Genomic DNA, 23,290 nt, shown 5'->3' on the forward strand with positions numbered 1-23,290 from the left:
TCTTACTTTATAAAAACTAACATAATAAAAAAAAGCAGGAAAAATATAACCTATTATTTTATATTTTGGACTCAACAATTGATAACCTTCTTGAGTTAGTTTTTCCCTGTTTAAAAATGAAATAAAAACATTCATTGACATAATAACCACCATTGTGGCTCATGACACGGTTCGCCCAGGGACTTTAAAAGTAGAATATAGGGTTAAAACCAATTTAAAAAGCAGACTTGTTTTTGAAACAACACTGAAAACTTTCTATCTCAATGGCTAAGGCTGCAAAATATTACTAATAGTAAAAAAGTTGATATTATCATTATGAGACCAAATTCAAAATTCAACCATTTGTTCTTGGTGTTATTATTCAAATTATTCTTGTTTCACAAGTCACAATTATCACAGTATCGGTAGACTCTATTTGAAAGGATGATTTAGATACTCAATAGAGATTATAAAAATATGCACGCTAAAAATCAACAATTTTTTTTTTTAATATGGTTGTCACTCACTTTCAACAAGCCCAAAAACAAGACAAGAAACCATCGCTAAAATATTAAACCAGAAAGTGACCAACCCAATAAATTTTCATCTTTTTTGTTCTTGTGCCAATCGAGATAATTCTACAACTATTTTATCACTAAAGACAGTATAAACCTAAATATACTCTATGTGTGCTTGAACAGTGCACGATGTCAACGATTAGTCAAAATAACCAGCTGTAATTATAAAAAGTGATTATAGTGTAAATGATGTTATTATTACCACTACAAATTAACTTTCTTATAGAAGTTTGATGTTTCTTTAAAACGCTGTGAAACAGGAAATACCAGCCAATAGTAGGTGAACATTAGATGCCTGAAACGTGCAGAATACTCAATACTATGTACATTCCACTATTGGTGTTTTTAGGGATCTAGCTCCTATATTACATACGAAGTGAAGGAATAAAACCTAAACAAACATTTTATTGCACATGTTTACAGAAAACAGTAACTTTAAATCAGGGGAAAAAACGTCGCAAAACGTGTAAAAAATATTTGTAAATGTAAAATGATATAGGGTGACAGTTCGAAAGAATGCAAACAAGATCATAGGGATGATACAATTATACATAGGTCATCCCGACAGGAATTTTAATATTAAAATTTAGTGTTATTCTGTAAAATGCATAGTTGACTTTAATATTACTGCAGTTGGAAGTTATGCAATTCTAATTGTTGGTATGCAGTTCGTTTATCATAATATGTCAGGGTAGACATCAATATAGTGTAACTAAGAGTTTAAAATTTACGTACAAAAAAAGCCAAGTTGGGTCAAAACATATCTTTATTATTACAGACTATTACATATTCTCACAATACGAGGCCGGTCAAACTGATCGACATTGTAACTATTTTTTACACTCGCATTTTACAGTGTAACATTAATTTTTTATATTAAATGTCAGTTAGGAATGTTCTTTATATAGTTATATCATTCCTTTGTCCTTGTTTGCATTGTTTTTGACACTGCCATTCCGACATCATTTTATATTTACAAAATATTTTTATTACTTGTTAAACAGTTTATTCGTCACCTCATAAAAATTGTTGTATGGCTGAAAAACACAAAATAATACGCTATTTCAGGCTCATAAAGCACCCGAGCAACTGTGCAGAAAATGTTTGCTGCGTTCTACAATCTCTTTCAGGGTCGACATAATGATAACAATAGACATGCTCTTTTTTCACTCTAAAATATTTTGTTATTTTTATACCTTTATCATTTTCAAGAATCTATAGTTAGTAATAGGTTCCCTAAAGAAACGACAAGACTTTTCAACTCATTGAAGATTTCTACATGTTGTAGCCAGAGGCTTGCATTAGAACTCTGCATATCGTTTTTAAGCTTTCTCCGTGAGTAATACGATTATTTAATTTTAGAAACAGTCCCAGAAATGACATCTTGTTATAGAGGGTTGGTCATATTTTACAAAGAACAGTTTGCATATGTTAATGCTGTAGCATCCCACTACAAATTCTTACCATGATATCATAGGTAACCTGTTGAACATGTATATATTTGGTCCATGATTAATATTTGATCACCCATAATGTAATGCCGCCACGAAGAGACTTAATGCTTTACTAAGAGATTTACTAGTTCTTCTACCGTCTAGAAAAAATAACGTAACTGTTATTAAGTTTCTTCTAAAATTTCTTATATTTTAAACGAGGTATTGCTGTAGCTGTTCTCAGCATTATTTTGACTAAATCATTACGATTCTTCTAATAAGGAAATTAAAATGAACAGAGTCAAGTAAGATCTTCAAAGTAACAAAGAAATGTTCTTACGCCTAATCACATGAGTTATGATATTGAGTTACTTCTTGTAGTCACAGTTAAATATCTAGCCGAAAGACGAAGCTTTACTCGTTAATCAGAACCAGTTATAAAATGAAATATAAGAACATTTGCGTTATGCAAATGTGATATTCAGGTACATTGACGTCTGACAGAGAAGCCAAGTGTGATATTCAGGTACATTGACGTCTGACAGAGAAGCCAAGTGTGATATTCAGGTACACCAACGTCTGACAGAGAAGCCAAGTGTGATATTCAGGCACACCAACGTCTGACAGAGAAGCCAAGTGTGATATTCAGGTACACTGACGTCTGACAGGGAAGCCAAATGTGATATTCAGGTACACTGACGTCTGACAGAGAAGCCAAACGTTTCCACAGAAGTGTAAGTTCAAGATTATTAAGAAAAGAATAAATTGGACTTGGCAGCCGAACAGTAAACAAGCACACAAGTCAACGGATAAAAAGATTTATTTACAGAAACTGTATTTATGTTCGTTTATCAGAGTGACTGGAATAAACAATCTGTTGACCTTCTTGGCTTCTGGAATAAAGGGGAAATTCCTGCAACGTCCCGCACTAGCTCAGACAGAAAATTATAACTTTGATTTACGTCTTCACAAGACAAAGACAGGAAAGTTTGTGATATGCTGTACTTTACCAGTAGACAAAGAGTTCAAATGTACTATATTATAATTTCAAACTATATACATCATTCACTATTCATCAGTTTCGCCAGGATGTTTCAGTTAGGGTGATGATTTCAGGAAAGAAAACTGTGAGTCAGTGTCAATCAAGCACATGGCCCATAAGAAAGTTTAAATTAGATTGAAGAAATTCATCAGTAAATGAAATATATTATAAAAATGAAATTATAATGTAGCGACTAAAATGTAGATAAAGTTCAAACCTGGGGGGAGGGTCGCACACTAGGAACCTCTTGTTGACGTATTTTTCACATACAGGAAAGAACACCTCTAACTCTTACCAGTTTCTAGAAGTATCTGTGTCATTGTATGAGAGGTACCTGCGGATACTTAGGTCATCCACCTATTTAAATAACGTCTTCACAACAATATGTCTTCCCCCGCTGGTACAGCGGTAAGTCTACGGATATACAACGCTCAAATCAGGGGTTCGATTTCCATCGCTTACATTCACCAATGTTTCTAAGTTGTGGGCCCTAACAAGACGGTAAAACAGTAATATTCTTGAAATTCCATGATCGAATGTGCAGCCATCCATTCTGAGATTTCATATTTTAGCGATATATTGTCTATTGAAATGGTAAACTTTTTACCATAAAAATACTAATGCTCAACAAAGAATTCAAATGCATGCAATTCTTCTTTGTTATGGGATACGTGCTTTTAGGAATCATCAGCATACAATTATCCACTCCTAGTCAATAATGATGCTGCTTCAATTCCATTATTAATATACAGAAATAATGGACAGTTTAATCTTGAAGCTTCTGTGAACAGAGCTGTAGGAGCATTTTTTTTGTATTGAGAGGCACCAAAATGTTCGAATTCATAATATTATAACATTTTTCAGCTATGTATTCTATTGAAAGCAACTAAGAAGTTGACTGTATCGCAAGTTCTTCAGAAAAGAATACACAACTGCTGTTTTATTGATCACACATCATATATATATATGTATATGTGACATTATTTTGTTACTATCAGATCCAAAAAGTTTTGAGGACCCATAAACAATTCAGAATGTTGAAACAGCAAATCAGCGAGTCCATGTTACTGTGTAAATTCACATTGCTTGTACAATAATAAATCAACGACCTTAAATGTTATGGCAGTTGTATATCGGCTTTTGAATGTGGTATGATAGAAGCAACCCTACTTATATATCTAAACCCAGCTACGCCCAATATGCTTACCATGTTCATGACCATTCCAGCAAGAACCTGAATAACTGATAATCCATAATTACATAGTGACAGAAATAAGAACAAGTTTGCTAGCAACTCGAATTTTGGGTGTGAAAGTATTTACAGAGTTGAAGCTGAAACTTTGACTCAACTGAGTTATAGAAAAGAGACCAAGCAGAGTGTTGAGTAAACATTCTCAAGATAGCTAGTCAACACCACCAACTACCAACTTTTGGGCTACTCGTTACCGTCATAAAAATGGATTGGCCATCACATTACAACACCCACACGGCTAATATAGTGAGCATGTTTGGTGACAAGACTCGAATCCGCGGCTCACAGAGTTTGATATGGGTACCATAACCATCATAACATGTTAGACTTTAAGAAGGGGTAAGAGATAAGTATTTAAGAGAAAGAGGTATATAATATTTAAACAAGTATTAAGAACAAAAATAAATTTGACAGAATATAAAATTGATGAAGCTATTGGAGATGTACAGAGTGAATACAACAATGAGGTTAAAGAAGGACAGAAAGATACCAACAAAATACAGCAAGGTTGTAATTATGAAACCAAAGAAATACAAAAACTATGACACAATAAAAAATTGGAAAAAGAATTGGTAAGTGCAAAGAAGAAACTTAAACATCTGGAAAATAACTGGTAAAGGCAAAATACACTGTGCATATTTCTTCATCTGCCCAACAATTACAACTTAAAACATCATTTACTACAAAATATGAAACAGAAAAGCACATTTGGTCTACACTTATCAATACTTCTCCTGTGCCATGTGTTACTGCAGAATCTTCCTGAACTAATCCAGCCAAATGCAATTTCAGAATATAACTGGCTCACAAAACGACATTACCCGATCCCGATTAAGAAATCAACAGAAAATGTTGAAATGCACCATGGGAGATCTTTCGTATAGAATAGTGAGCAATAAGCTATTCATTTTGTTGCCTATTTGAAATAACTTGTACAACATTAAGTAGCCTTACAGTTGAGAGCTGTAACAACTACAATGCATTGAAAATATTTTATCCAATGCGTTCAGAGTGACACATCAGAAGGAGATATTCATATCAAAGTTCTAGAATAGGGCATGGAAAAAAGAAAAAGCCTTAGCTGAATTTCGGGAAGACATTTAAAAAGCCTTCTATAACTATCTTACCCTGATGATTCATATGAAATGATGAATTTATTGTTATATTGACATGCAACTAATTTATAAATGTCATAATGGACGAAAATATGACCATTAGGTTGAAGTAAAATAGGTTTACATCTTTAAAGAAAGCTCTCGAATGGGTGATGAAACTTGAATTCACTGAAGTTGCAGGTAAACAGCTAAAGGCGCCATTTAAAAGTTACAGGACCACCAGATCGACTAGTGTTGAAAAGCAAATCCCCTTTATAATAGGATGGAAGAACTATAAGAATTAGTCAGACAACTAGTTACTCTGACGTGAGAAAATAAACCACAAAACAATAGATGATACAAGCGCAATTTGAAAAATAACAGCAACAACAAAAAACGACATATTGCAAGGAGCTGCAGACTAAAGCATGTATGAAATAAACTCTCCTCCCATAGGATACAAGTTAGCAAAGACTGTTATCATTGTAGAAATATGGCCATTACAAACAATAGAAGGTGTTCAGTAAGACCAAAGGAATGATAAATAGCTAGCCAGGCATCTAGAAAGTTATTTGTTTGTTTTTTGAATTTTGTGCAAAGCTACTCGAAGGCTATTTGCGCTAGCCGTCCCTAATTTAGCAGTGTAAGACTAGAGGAAAAGCAGCTAGTCATCACCACCCACCACCAACTCTTGGGCTACTTTTTTACCAACGAATAGTAGGATTCATCGTCCCATTATAAGGCCTCTACGGCTGAAAGGGCGAGCATGTTTGATTTGTTAATGAAATAAAAAAAGAAGAGAGATTGATGTGGAAATTGGAAGTTACCTACAGAGTAAGAACTTGTTCTGTACCTCATTATCTTTGGTAATTGATATCCAGGAACAATGTATATTTGACAATGATACAGTATGGAGACATGTATATGAGATTAGGATAGCTTCAAATAGTTTCACAGTCTGTACACTATATAATATCGCTCAACCAGTACTTGAACTTCCAATGACAACAAAAAAGATGGTCATTCTACCATTAAAAATGCTAGTAACAGGAGCAATTAGGGATAAATCTTCATCTGATGATTGGGAACAAAAGAAACCGAACTCTCTGGGTCATCCTTTGGATTTATGATTGGAAGACTTTTTGCAAATATGAAGAATAAAGACGTCATATATGATTTTAACTGAGAAGGACTTAAATTAGCTTGTGATAAAAAAATTCACTATGATACTAATAAGGTTGGATTTCATCAAGGTGACACGATATGGTTGGACAATGTTTATTCCAAGAAGTGATGAACTGTAAAGTATATTTGTTATTACTTTTAGTACAAATACTTACTTAAAGATGGTGAACTGGAAATTTTTCAGAGAACAATTTGCCTGCTAAAGGACATATGGTTGTTGTCGTGGCCACTTCTAAAAATTATCAAGGATAGATCCACCAGTTGAATTACTTGACCACCTTTTCAGGAAGATCTCCCCTAGTATCAATGGCGTGAAGATAAAGAGCAAGATGCTGCACAATCTGCATACATAAGACTTGAATAAACGAACACCAAAAACATTTCTGAATGGAAAATTAAGTGTACTGTTTAATTTGCACATTAGTATTTTTAAAGAGACCTTTATCCAGAAAGGGTGGGCAGCGTCGTAAGATATGTTTTAATTTCGTTGTTTAATAGAGAGTGCATGATGTTAAGATCAAAAAGATTATAAAGTTGTCTTAGAATCTAAAAATTTCATGTACTTGATAGAAGTATGAGTTCTGTAAAAAAGAAAACAATTAAATGGTTGAGTCAGAAATGTTCGAATAGTTGATAACCAAGAAGAGAATTAATTCTTCTTTAAGCTCATTGTAAATTAATCAAAGAAATTTTTATTCAATAATAATAATGATTTAAGTTCATAGTTGTTTTGGAGTTTCTGCTGAATTTTGTATTTAAAGCGTAGCTTATAAGTAAGCATAGCTGTATTCAACGTTAAAAAAAGAAATAATTTATTATTGTTAAGTGGATTGAATATCGTATCACTTGTATACAATAATCCAAAAGAACCTGCCGTATAAAAAGATAACGTTATAACATTATAGGTTATAAAGCATAATCGGAAATCATGCTCTTTCAATAAACAGAAGTTTGAATGTTGTGAAATATAATTCTTTCTCATATTAAACTTTAAAATATTTTCCAAGGTACGTTGATCATTCACTAGGAATAATCTTTACTGCTTTGTTTTTAGTAGGTCCAAAGAATCTTCAAATAATTTTGTTTGATCATTTGCAAAGAGTCAAATTTTGTATAAATATTATAGAAAACACATTAAGTATAATCAACTTTTCCATTCGTAGACTAATAATCGGCTCAAAAAATATACTATTTCTAATTTCAAATTCACTCCACTTTTTTCTACCTAGTGGGCATCTGCGTTACTAAGAAAACAATGTTATGTGACCTTGTAAGCTATGGTAGTGGGCTGTAACCTAGGTTTTTGTGTCAATTGACTACTATTGATATAATAGGGTGAGTCCTTTCCATTGTATTAAAATGTGTCTAATAAATGATAATAAAATGTTTTAGAAATCAATCATATCGTCAGCTGCATTTATGAAATGCTATCTTGCATTGGTAAAGAAGTTGCTTTGTGTCTTTGTATAGTATATTAGGCCTACGTTACTTAAGCCTGAGGATTTAGGCTGACTGGTTACAGCATTTTCTAAGTTAATGTTTGTGTTACAAATTTGATTTCTTTTGCCTTTCCATTAAATGTTACCCAGGATAAATTGAAAAATTCAACAGTAGTAATCAACGTTGGAAATCATCTAACGTCACCGTTGGCTTAATTAATATTGATTAAAAATGCGTATTCCAAAATTCAACGTTGACATTCAATTATTCAACTTTTGTAATTGTAGCTTATACGACGTGTTTGTAATTTCAACATTTGTGATTAGTGAATTTCAGTGTTGTTTGGTTGTAGGCTAAACACACTTAACACCATATTCAATTGTTAAAGTCGTAAAATGTAATATGGCAGATTCTAGGAGTATGACTATAAGAGATGACACTAGTCACAGGTAATTCACAGTTGCAGTTTACTGTAATTGTAAATGTCGATGTAGTAACTTTTTTTATTAATATAAAGTCGTCATAGAAAACATTCTTCAAATAGAATTAAATTCAATTTATTTAACAAATTTTTGAGCAAATACTCCTTGTTAATCATAACCAAATGTACATGAAGTTAGTCCATTGGACCAACCCTATGTTGAAGAAGGAATGTTGTGTACCTACACAAAATGAGGCCTGCTTTTACTAAAATGTATTTGTGTGTTTTACACAAAAAGTCAGCTGCATTACCTTGGGTCAATATCTACATTTTCCTGAGGAAATGTAGTTTTGTTAGGGTAAATTAGCAGCAATTCTAGAAACTCTGTATGGGAAATCACTGAGTTATTGCTAATTTCATGTAAATGTATGGGAAATTGGACCAAAATATCAATATCTCTTACTTATATGGACATTATTTACACCATAATGACCCTGTTTTATCAAATGTATCATATGGTATTCAAAAATTCATCCTTTTTTCTTTGAAAGAGATAACTATGTACAGTTTGAGAGAACATGAAAATATGATGCATAACTGGTCAAATAGTAGTTTTCTATCATATTCGTAATATAAACCAATTTTGCTTTAGTGCAATATGTACACATTTGTTTACATTTTGAATATATTACCTGTAATACCACATGTTGAACCAGATCCACCCAATTCAGTTTATTAATTTTAGCTGAACCTGAGGTTATTCCTGGATCAAAATCCATGCCCACATCTGACAAAATCCCCAAGGGCATGTGTAGGAAGCTAAGCAATGGATTATCATCAGCTAGTCAAAGATATTATGAGTTCAGTGAAGGAGAGAATGAAAGTATAAGACTGGCTGGAGGATAGGCAGACCATGGCTTGAAACTAAACAGAATAAAAATATGATGTTTTTATTGTGTCACATATTACAATTAAGTTGGCCATATAGGACAACATAGTAATGCCTTTATCAATAGAACAATTGTGAAATTACAATGCATTAATCCAGTGATTTAGAAAGGTACTGTGAGATTGCAGCTTTGTAAAAATTGAAACAATTTGAAAAGTAGCTTATAGTTAAAACTGGATAAAGCCAACAAAAAACTGATATTTAAAAGGTTTGTGGCTGCATTCATAATTGCAAAATGTAGTCAGTTGTATAAAGCTTTCATTTGTGATATTCAGATTTTAGAAAGGTGTGGTGGATCTCAATATATTAATATTACATTAAGGTATTCATCTGATAAAGCTTGTGCAAGGTTTGCAAAACTAATTGTTGAAAATTTGAATGTAGCTTTGGTAAATGATATTCAAAGTAGCAAATTTTATATCTGTATTATGTGCTGGTAGTAAAGATGTATCTTCATTGGAGGAGGAAATTGTGTGATATTTGAACGATTGTGAATGTTGCACTTACGTTTTTCCCTCATTCTACACACACAAAAATAGACACCACATTTTTTATCATATCTGCAACATTTTCAAAATCTATTTACAAGTGGAGGATTTGTCAGGCCTAGTCTGTTGTGGCTGATGTAGCTGCTGTCAGTTTTGGCATTTGAAATTAAATGTATCAGAATTTCTTGAAGGTTTTATCAGAGACTGTTGATATCTATTGCATGTCATACAGTTTTGAACAGTTATTGTAAATTGCACAAAAAAGGTTGAGACTGGTTCCACAAATGTTATTGCAAGCTATTTTCAGCTATTAAATTAGTCCATATAATCCTGGTAGCATGTATACCAGGTGGAACTCTGGAAAAAGAAACTGAGATTACCAAATATATGCATATATATAATATTGATTACCAATCATGCACATAGGGTTAATATAAAAGTGAAATTAAGCCTGATGAAAAGCATTTGCTCAAAACATTGCTGAATGCAATAAATGTTTCTAATTCCATGTTTATCTTATTGCCTTTATCTCCCACTGTTCTTATAACTCTAGTTCTTCTGTAAACACTTCTTTTTTGTCTGATGTTCATGTTAGAAATATGAACAAAGTCAATAGTATTCCAGATTTACAGTCAGTATTGAACCAATCATGATTAGTGTCCTTGAATTTTGTAATGTAATGTGCCAGAACAGTGTTTGTATTTCTGTACTGGAAGGCAGGCAAAAAAAAAAAAAAGGTTTAAATAATGGTAATTTACTCAATTTTGGGAACTAAATGCAGCTAAAATTACTGTAGAAATATTAAAATTTGTTTTATCTAATGATGTTTCAAATTACTATTTTTTCTCAGGCTTAGTATGAAATTAAGCCTCATGAAACATTGTAAAATAACATTATTTTATTCAAACATTGTGTATTCACATAGATTTTATTTTAAATGAAAAAGGCTGATACATCCTCATTAACAGTAAATGAAAGCTGAGCAGCATGAGTGTTATACCTCTTACAGGAGCTGCCACAATGCATTCTTCAGTGTCATTGCCATTTCAACCCATTGAGTGTCTTTAACTAACTTGGAAGCAACTATGTATATTAAATATATGTGAAGAACTGAATAGTGGCCATTGACACTTTCTTCACTTCATCTATTCACTGTATGGGTTTTTCACATAGTGAATACAAAGCATTTGTATACCAACAATGTGTTTGACACTTTACTCTCTGTGGTTAACTTGTATTCAGGGTTACTGATAAGGAGTGTAATTTTATAAAACTAGTATAATCTAATAACACACATTGATCTAAGTGTAGATTGAACTGGGTATCCCTTGAACTTTGAGACTTCAAGGTTATACAATTTTTTGAATACTGAGTGTGTTTATTATTAACCCCATATATTAATGACCATATAAGTTTATATTAGGAATAAGGTGTGCCAATGTTTAAATGTCAATATTGAACTTCACAACAAGATCATAATGGTGCTAGTAAGTAACCATGGGGTAGATTTAATATCATAATTATTACAACAAAGCAAAATCTTTTTTAACCAACTGTATTTGTGCAACCATTTTGGACCTTATTACTTAGTTGCTGTTGCATTAATATAAAAGTGGAATAAATTAACAAGTTAAAAGACATAAAATCTGTTTTTATTGGATCTTGCAGATTAAGCATTAATGTGTCATGTTGATGTTGAAATATAACTTTTCAGTTTCATGAAACTCAGCCTTGAAGCAACAGGTTTCTTTTGAGTTTACTTACTGGTAAAGTATATTTTATTATAATTTATAGCTTTTACAGTGTATAAGATTAGTTCTTAGATTTAAATACTGAAGCTTTCTTTACTGTAAAAATTTGTGTACTTGATAATGTTTGCACCAATGAGTGAAACATTGTACCCGTTCTGAAAACTAATCTTACTCAAAAATCTATAAATTGTAATAAAATAAGCCTTCAACTGTTAGAATATCAAGTTGGCAATAATTTTAATTTTATGTATGCTTTGCCGTTTTAATGTTTTTGTATCCTTTAATTATACAAGTAATATGTTTCTAAAAAAGTTGTGGTTTGTCTGCCAAGAAAAATAAATTGCTTTTAGATAGTTAAAATTTTTTTTTAATATACATGTAGTTTTTAAACCAATTATCTTGAAATTAGTGCTTATATTTTTAAAATTTAGAAGTTATTTATTTTTCTTTAAAGCCAAAAACATTTTTGTAAATATAGAAGCCTAAAAAGATGGATGCTACTCACCACACAAGACCTAGAGTTCAACATCAGTAACTTTAGAAGCATATGTAGGTCCAGAAACATATGAAACAATGCCTATATCTGGCGGTAAGAACTTATTAAAATGTATTTTTGCACATTTTTGAAATGTTAGAATATTGTATAATTTCTTTTTAAAAACAAAAATATACTGAGATGTACAACTCATGCAGGTCTCTTTTATTTCATAAGTGGAGAAACTGGTATTGTATTTAAAATATTTCACTCTAAATATTTTTTAAACTAAGTTGTAACACTTTTCATTATAAACATAAAAAAGAATACAACTTTAGACAAAAAATAGTGATTGTGAGTTTAATAACATTTAAAACTTGAAAAGGTTGAAACATTGAAATAAATTTAGTGCTCTAATTATATCTTGGGTAATCTATTAGTTGATGCTTTTTTAACCATCATGTTATGTGCATTTAATTCTATAATAAAAGATAATAAATAAGTGAAAGACATTAAACCCAATGTGGACACTTAAAAGTTTTCTCTCTACAGCATCTTTATTGTCATTAAAGATTTCTGATCAAAAATAACCTAATACAGAGATCAAAACTAAAATCTAACTTGAAAGCAATCAAATATAATAAACTGGCTGGAAGTTCTTGATGACAAAAATTAAAACCTGTAGTTTTTAGAATGCATTAAATCTTCATATGTGTATCTTGCTGTTGGTATGTTTTTTTGTTATAATCCTAGAAATGTTGTTTTCAAGTTCAGGCAGTAGATTTAGGTTAGCTCTAAAATTATAAATTATGATTTATAAGCTCACAGCTATTTTAAATGTATCCAGTGACATTAATAAAGCAAACAGTGAAGTAAAATGGATTAGATTGGTACTTCATCACCTACAAATGTATCTGTCATTATCTCCTAAGATCTGTATACTTAGTGTACAAGACATTTCACATATTTGCAGTTGTGTACTTCCAACAATGAAACTGATAAATCTACAGAAATAAACAGAAAGGCATTAGCCATTTAGTTGGAGAATTGTTCTGTCATTGATTCTTTGGAAAAATGAGATCCCCCTCCCTAAAAAAAAGATCTACTAAATGTTTCTCAGTATTTGAAAAGAGATTTAAGAGAGTATTATACAAAGCAGTTATAATATGGTCACTTCCAAAACATACTTATTATGCACTGACAAAAACCATATTTGCTTATGCAAGTATTGGTCTTGCATGCTCCAATCTTTTATACCCCACTTGCATGCCTGTGGCAATATCTAATTTGCAAATCTCTCCATCCTTGTTGTTGTGCCCTCTACCTGGCACCTCATTTAGGTAATGTAATCACTTTTTCTCAACAAAGCGTTGGTCATGATTTTCTATGATAAAGTGCTGTACATTCTTCCATTGTGGATTGAAATTGCTTTGCCACTTTGTGGATTCTGTATAATTAAACTTTCCTTTGAAAAACTAACTAAATTATACATGATATTTGTGTATATTAATTTCTGTATTATTGTTGTTAGTACGGCAACCATGGTGTCTCTTTGTGGTTTATGGGCTCATTTTCAGTTGCGGCTATCCATGTTTTTATCCATTTGGAGATGGGGACATACAAACATTATGGGGTGTTTTCACCTAGGGCTTCTTAATTTGCCTTTTTGTTGATCCTGAGGAAAATTTAGAATTAGGCTGCCAGTATTGATGGTCATCTGGTATTCTTTCAACTGCAATTTCATGGGTGCTTCAGGTTTTGGTATTGAGTTTTATCTTATCATTCAATTCTTTACCTCCATTATTCTCTCTAACCCATGGTTTTTTTAGCTCTCACCTGTGCAGTGAGGTGTGGATTTTTTTTCATGATTATCAGAGATACTGGTTATGAGAGTGATAGTGACAGTTGAACCTGCTCTTTCTGGATGTTCTTCCTGTTTACTTGTTATGGTTTGGACCCAAGGAGATTGGTGGATTCTTATTTCAATTCATTCTTCAATCCTCTGAGATCCACAATGGTGTCCTTTTTCACCATTCATTGCCATTCTTAACCACATTAGAGATATCCAGGTTTGAGAAATAATTTTACTTCTTTGCTACATTTTATCTACAGGAATCAAGTTTCATAGTTCATGGATATAGCCTGTGGTCTAGCATCAGCATGATGTCTTCTATTGGGTTGTACAAGTTTTCACTATGTTTTAAGTCCAGGTCAACCACATCCTTTCCAGCTTCAGGCTGTGAAATAGGAAGGTGTGCTCTAATTTACAGGGATGATTCAATCTCTAGGTTTGTGGGCTTTCTTTGAATCTCTGAATGTTTTGGATGAGGACAAATGCTATCCCTTCAGTATTCTTAGTGCAGCTAATGGATCTGGAACTTTAATCCACTAGATCTTTCATTCTTTCATCCAGAGCAACATAGTTTTTGACTGGTGTTTTTTTTTTCTTGTTAAACCCTACCATTAGGGTATATATGTATATTTATGGGTGTGTCCTTCTGTCCTGAGTTTGTTTTTACAGATATTTCAGTTCAGGGATGAGGTGTGTAAGATAAGCCATGTTATATGAGTGGAGGTGAAATCTTCATTCTGCATCAATAATTTAGATTTTTTTGCTATCCAACAGGCAATAGTGCTAGGTTTAGATCTCTATCAGAGGAATATCCTCATGAGACATTTCATTGTTTACACAGTGGACCTGCAAATTCATTATCATGGAGACCTGCATCCTCTTAGCTGTTCTCAACTTTTGGTTCTTTCTTTGCAGGGCTTATCCCTCTCATATTAACCTTCTGGTTTGCCATTTTCTTGGGGTGATGAATTAATTTGATTGTTTTAGCCCTCACATTCTCCTGACCAAATGGATTTTCAATTGTGTGATTTTGCCCATGATTTGCTCTCAGTTTAGGCCTTCAATGCTTTTGGCCATTCATTGATTTTCAAGTATAAACTATAAAGTCTCCATTTCCTCATCTTTAGGCTTGGGTTGATACTGATTAGATGGGATTTCTCTTCTATGGTTTTCCCCCAATTCATCTGTTACTCAATTCTGGCTATGTTTTTATCTCCTATTTGTGAGTTGTTATCTTTTCTTGGGGATGTGGTTGTCATTGGAATTACTCATTCCCTTAGGTTGGCCACACATGAGGGCCCTTCAATGGCCATTATGAGACCAGTGAAACATTTGCACAAATATGCCAGGTTATTCAGTGAGACTGTTGGATTCCAGTGTGCTGAATTTCAACTGGAGCTTGAAGAAGGACAACCTAATTCTATGTGTTCTTCTACCACTTAATTGACCAGAGATACATCTGTTCACTGATGTTTCTCTTCAGGTGTGAGGTGCTTGTATAGATAATATGGAACTCAAGGAACTTTGGGCCATAAAAGAAACTTTCACATCAATCTCTTAGGGCTTTTAACAGTTTAGTGAGCTCTTCTTATGAAATGGATGCTTCTTCCTTAGGTTTTTGTTGGATCTTCTCTTGTTTTGGGAGGAGACCACAGATTAATGCTTTCATCACACATTGTAGTGCTCATGTCCTGACCTGGTTTCCAGTATCTCTCACCCCTTTGGTTTTGGGAATAAAAGCTCTCAGCCAGGATTGGATGGTTCTTCTTCTGTATGCATTACCTCTAATTCATCTGTTCTCCACAATTCTATCACCGATTTGCTCCATGTCTTGTAACATTCTTTTGGTGGCACCATATTGATTGGGTCAGCCCTGGTTTCCACTCTTTAAGTAACTTCAGGAATGTCAACCCCTTTGCCATCCTCCCTGGCCATCTCTTTTTGTGTTAGTCTCAGTTGGACTTTCTTCATCCATCAGTTGGTATTATTTCACTTTATGCCTAGCTTCTATGCAGTCAGTTGCATGATACCAGGGATTAGCATCTCAAGTGGCATCTTTATTAACACATTTCAATCAACATTCTTCTTTGGAAGTTTTATCAGATGAAGTGGTTTACTTATCATCAGTGTTCTCTCGAACATAGGTGTAATCCTTTGTATTCTACTGTGCATCACATCTCTTAATTATTGACATGGTTGTTTGACAAAAGTTTAAAAGTTTGGTGCATTCGACCATTGTCTGTTGCCATGTGTAAGGCTGCCTTATCATCTCCTTTCCATTTTTTTACATGAAAAATGTGTGATACCCCAATTTCATCATTTCCTTTCAGATAATTTTGGGATATCTGTCTTAATCTTCCTCTCCAGGTTCCTAACTGGACTATCATAGTTATTCTGCATGCATTAACCTGGTCACCTTTTTCACCTTTGGGATTATCATCTTTCACTTGAAACATGTTTTCTGTTGTTTGCTAGTGTTCGTAGGACATTGTACAGTTACGACAGAAAGTGTTTGTACCCCTTCATTGTGGGTAGTTTTTTCCTCATAACTTAAAAAGTATCACGATTAGGATAATGAAAGTATAGTATATTATAAATATTATACAAACACACATCTACATAAATATTTGTGTAAATTTAACAACAAATAAACTGTTTCTAAACAAATAACTAAACATAGGAGGGGCAGAAAGGGTTTGTGCAGTCAGTTTAATGATCAGTTGTGTAGCGTTTCAGGTGAATTACTTGGTGCAATCACTCCTTATAGCCCTCCATGATTGTTTGACAGTACTCGACTGGTATTTTCTTCCATTCTTATTTACACAAGGCCTCGAACTCTTGCAAGTTTTTCGGATGACACTGATGAACCCTGGTCTTCAACTCATGCCAAACGTTTTCAATTGGGTTGAGATCAGGTGACTGCGATGGCCACTCCAGAATGATTTTATGGTTCCTCTGCAACCAGGATTGCACATATTTTGATGTGTGCTTGTCGAGCTGAAAGATCCAACGACATCCAAGCTGCAAGTTTTGAGTATCATTCTTGATATAAGTGCCTAATATATCAACATTCTCTCCTTTTTTCATGATTCCGTTGACATGGTGAAGGCTACCTACACCAGAAGAGCTGAAGGAACTCCATAGCATGATTGAGCCACCTCTGTGTTTAACTGTAGGGATGGTGTTTTTTGGAAGATTTCATTTCCCCTTCATATGGAAAATATAGCGAACATCATTGTGGCCGAAAAGCTCAATTTCAGTCTCATCTGACCAAAGAATACCCTTCCAATAGGTAAAGGGTTTATCTACATGCTTTCTTGCATACCTCAATCGTGCTTATAAATGAACAGGTTTTAGATATGGAGTTCTACAAGGACAGCATGCTTTAAACCCAGAAGAGCGTTACTTGTTCATAACTGTAGAGGTGCTTACTTCAACCCTTGTTTCCCTTACCAGTTTCTGTATCTCATTAAGTGTTAAACGAGGGTACCTACTAACTTCTCTGAGAACCTTTCTCTTGGTTCTCTCTGGAATTTTGGTGGGGCGTCTGGAACAAGGGAGGTTAGCAGTTGATCCTGTAATTAAACTTGGCAATTATGCTTTGCACAGTAGATTTTGGCACATTAAGTTGTGTAGCAATATCGGAAAGAGACACACAAGACTTGCATTTTAGAAGAATTCAGATTTTTAAATCACTGGACAGTTGTTTCCTGTTCGCCATGATGACCAAGCAGATAATGACGGAGACGGCTCTAAATTGCTGGAAGTACTAAATTGGCTAAATTCCAATAATTATGAACCCAGTATCTAGTTTTGGAATGGTATAAAGTAGTTGATTCACTAAACTAAACAAAATTTGTTTCGGAATATCAGTTTTTTCACACGTTCTGAAATTTACGAACACTTTCTGCTCCTCCTATTTTTGGTTATTTGTTTATAAACAATTTATTTGTTGTTTAATTTACATAAAAATGTAGGTAGATGTGTGTTAGTATAATATTTATAATATTATACCTCTATTAGCCTAATTATGGTACTTTTTAAGTTATGAGCAAAAACCCACTCAGGATGCAGGGGTACGAACACTTTCTGTTGTAACTGTACCATTCCAGCTGTGATTTGTTCTCTCCAGACAAAATCCTTTCTACTTAAAATTGCAACAGCTTGGGAAAGAGATAAGGCTTTGTCACTTAGTCATCTTCTCTCCATTTTCCATTTATACAAACATTTAGATCTGGACTATCTTTTATGTTACTCTCTTCAGGCTCATCAATATTGTGTGTACACTGAAGTGTTTCAAGAATCATGTTACAGGTTTATTATCCATTAGGATCCATCAGTTTCTCACAACTTATGCCCTATCACTTTGACAAGTTGGATTCGTTAGTTGATTCACATAGCTCACTCTGGTCTTTCACTGGAAGAGCAGAGACATCTTACAGTCTCATCTTTTTAAATTTAACATATATATATATATTTGTCCCTATTAGCTCGGTTGTGTTGCCTTCTTGAGGTGATTGTACCTGACATCTTTATATTGCACTATTTACATGATATAAGCTGTCTTCTCTTCGAAAGTGTTTTAACTACTTGCTATGGCAATTCTACATGCCCAAGCTTGATTGTGACAGAGATGACTTCATTTCTTTCCCTTTCTGGGATTTTATTATTTTAATTTGCATCAGAGTCAGTGGTGAATATTGTTTGGTCAGGTGTGCTTTTATAAATATGCACTAGCTACCAGAACACAAATAACTAAATTCCTAGTAGCAATGAGTTTTCTTGGTGGGGAGCTGTTATATATCAAATATCATATACAATACTGGACTGATACTCATGAATTATCATGAGTGAAGCATTAAAGAAACTTTGCCTATCCCATCTAATCCTTCAATTGAACAAATTGGGGTTGGTTTGCTTTTTCAAAGTGGGAAACATGGTTAACCTATTGCATTGGTTTTGGAGTAACATTTCTCAGGACTCTCCAGTGTAGGTTCTACTCTCACTTTAATCTAACAGAGCAAAAGAGTCCTTACCACTCTCATTTTATAGTCAGTAGAGTGGTAGACAGAGGTGTGTTCTTCCTGAATGATGTTTGTGTTATTTATTTTGCTCAAGAAGAAGAGGGTGAAGCTGGTTACTCTCCTATTCTTAACCCTGGATGGTTTTCCCATATGTCTGTGCAGGAGATTTATAGTAATTCCAGTTCAGAGTTGACATTTAACAGTCTGGTTTTGTGATTGTGTTCCTTCTTTTGGGACATTCAGTGATAATATTTGAACATATTTTAACTTCTAGTGACTCATTAATATTGGACAGTTTCAGAGGAAATGATGATGCTGTCCAATTTAACAGTGTTGAAGGGTGTTTAGAAGTCTGAAGTTACCTCTCACTTTCTGAAATATCAAATCAAGGCAAATGAAAACAAATTAAATGTAGTCCTACTATCTATATAACTATCTAACAAAATCTCAAACCAGGTTAAGTTAACAGTGTATTGTACTAAACATTCCATAAGCTTAAAACCTGATATTTATCTGCATTATTAGAATTAGTCTATTACAAAAGAATACACAAGTTGAAAGTTAATTTCAATCCACAACCTTTATCAGTTATTCATTTAAGTTAATGTTTTGTATTATTTTTCTTACAGATACACGACAAGCTTTGAAATTGCTTGAGAGAGTCCAGCAACAACTACAAGATTCAGATGAAGCCAGTCTCAATACTGCTGTGGGAGAGGATCTTAATACATTGATTAATGTATTAGAGAATCCTGTCTTCAGTAGCATTCTTACCATCCAGGCAAGTGTAAATTTGTAAAACTTAATTTTTTTTTGTAGTGCCTGTAACATAAAAAGGTAAGTTTGATTTAGGGGTACTACTGTGTTAGCACTAGGATCCAAAAGGTCTTAGCCATGTATCTAATTTGTCATCATTTCAATTAGCCACAAATGTGTTAATTAACCTACATTCATTATGTTATTATAGTGGTTGTATTTATGCCAGTCATAGCAGAATTTCTGTTAATGTTTAGCATCTGTTCACAGTGAAATTGTAATATAATATATACTATCAAATATAGCAACAATTTCAATATTTATTTAGCTTGTAATTACCACAGTGCTATTTTTGATATTCAGATATATCAAATTTGATATTCAGAATACATTTTAAAATACAGAAGTTTTCAGAGACCTGTAACATTCAGTATACCTATTTCAAAATGTCATAACCCAACAATCAATAGTTATTTAGTAATGACATAATCTAAGCAACTGTTGCTATCTTTTTGGCAGTAGAACCTACCTTGTTTCAGTCAAGATTTGAAAATACCAAGTTGAAAAATTATTCATGTTCAAAAACATTATTAACTACTCTGCACAACAAGAGCTATTACCTTGCACACACTGCTGTGTAAATTTCTGTGCATGCTACAAGCCTTGAACAGAGTTCCCTCACATACATGTTTCAACATATATTGTGCCAGCCTATGATGCACATATTGTTAGACTATAGCCCGCATCAGCAGAAAGGTGACTATCTTCCATACACCATAATCTTCAAGTGTACTAGCATTTGTACAGAAGCTCATTCTCTCCTTGACACTGATTACCAGAATTTTAGACTTATTATTTTAAACTATCATTATGTATTCTGTCTGTCTTTAATTTTATTGAACACATGCAAGATTGATACCATCTTTTGAACTTTTCAGTTAGAGTTTTGATTTGTATTATCTTTCATTTGATTTTCTTTTACTCATGTTTCTATCTTTGGGACATATGTTCCATTGCTTGTTACTGTTATTTAATTCAACACATGGGTTTTTATCTGCTATTATTCACAGTTGTGATTAGGCCTATTTGTTTTTGACATTTCAGTTTCATTTTGGATCATTTTACAAAAAAGAAAACTTTAAATCAGCTTTGTGGATCAACTGGATTATGCATTCAGTTCATGTTTCCATGTTTCTGAACACTCCTGGATTCCTTTTGTTACAACCTATTGACTTCTGCAGGTGCATTCACAGTATTTTTTTTTCCTATCTTTTCATTCTCCATCTCACTTGTATCAAACTACTTGGGACAATTCTTCCATCTCACTCTGGGTTTTATTTACCCTTGTCCTTTTGCCCTTTCCATGTTGACAGCCATTCATCAGTTTGCCTCACTTGACCTATCTTTATTTTTTCGGTTCTTGATGGATGGTTTTTCTTACTCTTCAGTGGATACTCTTTGTGGAGGTGGATGATCTGGTTTGAAGTCTGAGATGCTTTATCCACATTCCAATCTATATGTTTATTTTTTATTTCTTTAAGTTTATTCACAATGGTCAAACATTTAGTTTTTAGACTTTCCCTTTGAGTTGGTTCTGGCCTCATCTTTTTCTATTTGGCCTAGTGTGCTTTTGATCATCAGTTACTTCTTGAGGCCCATTTCAATACACTATAGGTGTTTGGTCTCTGTTTGCCCCTTCAAGCACAGCTTCTGCTGTTGTGACCTCCCTTCTCCTCCAGGAGTTGTTGTATGGAGCAGCTGATTCAAATTTCTAATTCAGTCTCTATTTCCACACTGTATCACATTTACTTAGAGGTATTTTGTATTTCATGTGCATGGCATAATCCTAGTTATTTATATTTTTGAAACTTTGTATTTGATGACAGCTACTATGCCATCGTCCAGTATTCAGAGGAGAGGATTTTTAACCTCTTTGTTCTTGAAGATAGTGGCTGCTCTGCAGACTGGTCATCATCTTTTGTCTAATCTCTGATCTTCTTATCATGGTCCATTTAGAAATCTCTTCTGTTATTTCATCCATACCATGACAGGATGCTGCTTGTTCTTGGGGCCCATGTTTTTCTTGCTCTGGACTTTTCTTTATGGTCTCATAGCTACTAAATTCAATTTGATCTATCATGTTTTGGAAGTTCAGGCCCTAGTGGTGAATCAGCTATTTCATCTGTGTTTGAACTCTCCATCCTCTGATGTTTTTTGTGGATTTGCTTCTACTGTGGGAATTCTACATTATTGCATTTCTAACTTTCCTACACTAATTTGGCCTTCAGTTACAGACTCCTTGGCTTTGGTAGAAAAAGCTATGTCTGGAGTGGTCTACCTCTTTTTGAATTATTTTCCTGACCACTCCTTCTTCCCCAAAATTAGGATAGTTTTGGAAGGTGGTTGAAAGTTTTCTTCATTCCAAGTCCCATCTCTTTGTTTCCTGTATGATTCTTCTCATCCAGACTTTTTTTTTTTAGTTTTCATGGAATTTTTGTTATCTTACTTATACGTAAACTGCTTCTTCTTTTAGCGACTTGCCATTATATGATTCACCTTCTTCTATCTCCTTCCATCTTACCTGGTTATGTTACACAATCCATTAGGTTAATTTATATTCTTTTTAATGCTTTATTCTGTCTTGTTTGTCATCTTGAGGCTTCTCTTGCCTGATGACATTGTCATTCTCTGTATGTGATCTCATATTTGGGAATGCAGGTGACCCTTGGCACATTAGTGCTATGATGCTGACATTACAGGATGATTTCACATACCCTGGGATTTGTCTTATTCTATTCACTATTCTCTATGTTTTTTAGTGACTCTTTGATAATAAGTTGTCTATTCTCATTTTATTACAGGACTCACAGCCACCTTTTAATTATTACTTTATAATCTGGAAACAATGGAACTTGCTGAGTGCTAATGTTGCTTCACAAGGAATACTTTTTTTTATTTATTAAAATCTACATTTAGTTGGGGAGGGGAAGTAGGAGATTTTTTCAGCCCATTTGTTCTTACTCAGTGCCTGCTGTTTAGATGAGGTTTTCAGCAAGCCTGCTTTTATGGTGTCTGTGTATTTTATCTCCAAGGTCATTCTACACAGAGTAATAAGAAGGAGCACTAGATGTGTCCCTGTCATTATGTCTGTTGTTTTTTGTTGCAATAGCACATTTCCATCTTTTCACAGTGTGGAGTCTTATTCATGATTATTATACCTAACATCATATTCTAAACACCTATCTGGTGTTCTTCTCCCTGTAAATTTCTCTCCCTCCATTTCATCTAGAGGACTGAAAGAGATCCATTGCTTCCCCAATCTTAAGCTGCTGGAAAAGTTGAAATGGAGGTTTCTTTATTGTGTGTGGTGTGATCCAATTGGTGTGAGAACTAAGTGGATATACCTTTCATTTGGAAAGTAGGACTGGAGTATTACATGGTAGTGTTGTAAAGGACACCCTACACTACGTTATTAACCAATCCCTTCTTGGTGGTCAGGATGGGTTATGGGTTTGCCTTGGGGCACAGCTCTGTAATGTTTTTTCTGCACCTGATTATTGTGTTATTTTTG

At 33.6% G+C, this 23,290-nt stretch overlaps 1 protein-coding gene across 1 annotated transcript; it reads left to right on the forward strand.

Annotated features, from left to right (window-relative positions):
• The first annotated feature begins 7,781 nt into the window (after positions 1-7,781).
• On the forward strand, positions 7,782-19,778 carry LOC143249313 (patj homolog). Its single transcript, XM_076498934.1, has 3 exons — positions 7,782-7,898; positions 12,091-12,201; positions 19,593-19,778. Exons 2-3 carry the CDS (start codon positions 12,186-12,188, stop codon positions 19,760-19,762), a joined length of 186 nt encoding a protein of 61 aa, XP_076355049.1. The 5' UTR covers positions 7,782-7,898; positions 12,091-12,185; the 3' UTR covers positions 19,763-19,778.
• Positions 19,779-23,290: the final 3,512 nt, after the last annotated feature.

Source organism: Tachypleus tridentatus, chromosome 4 (assembly GCF_004210375.1).
Source record: "Tachypleus tridentatus isolate NWPU-2018 chromosome 4, ASM421037v1, whole genome shotgun sequence".
Lineage (NCBI taxonomy): Eukaryota > Metazoa > Arthropoda > Merostomata > Xiphosura > Limulidae > Tachypleus > Tachypleus tridentatus.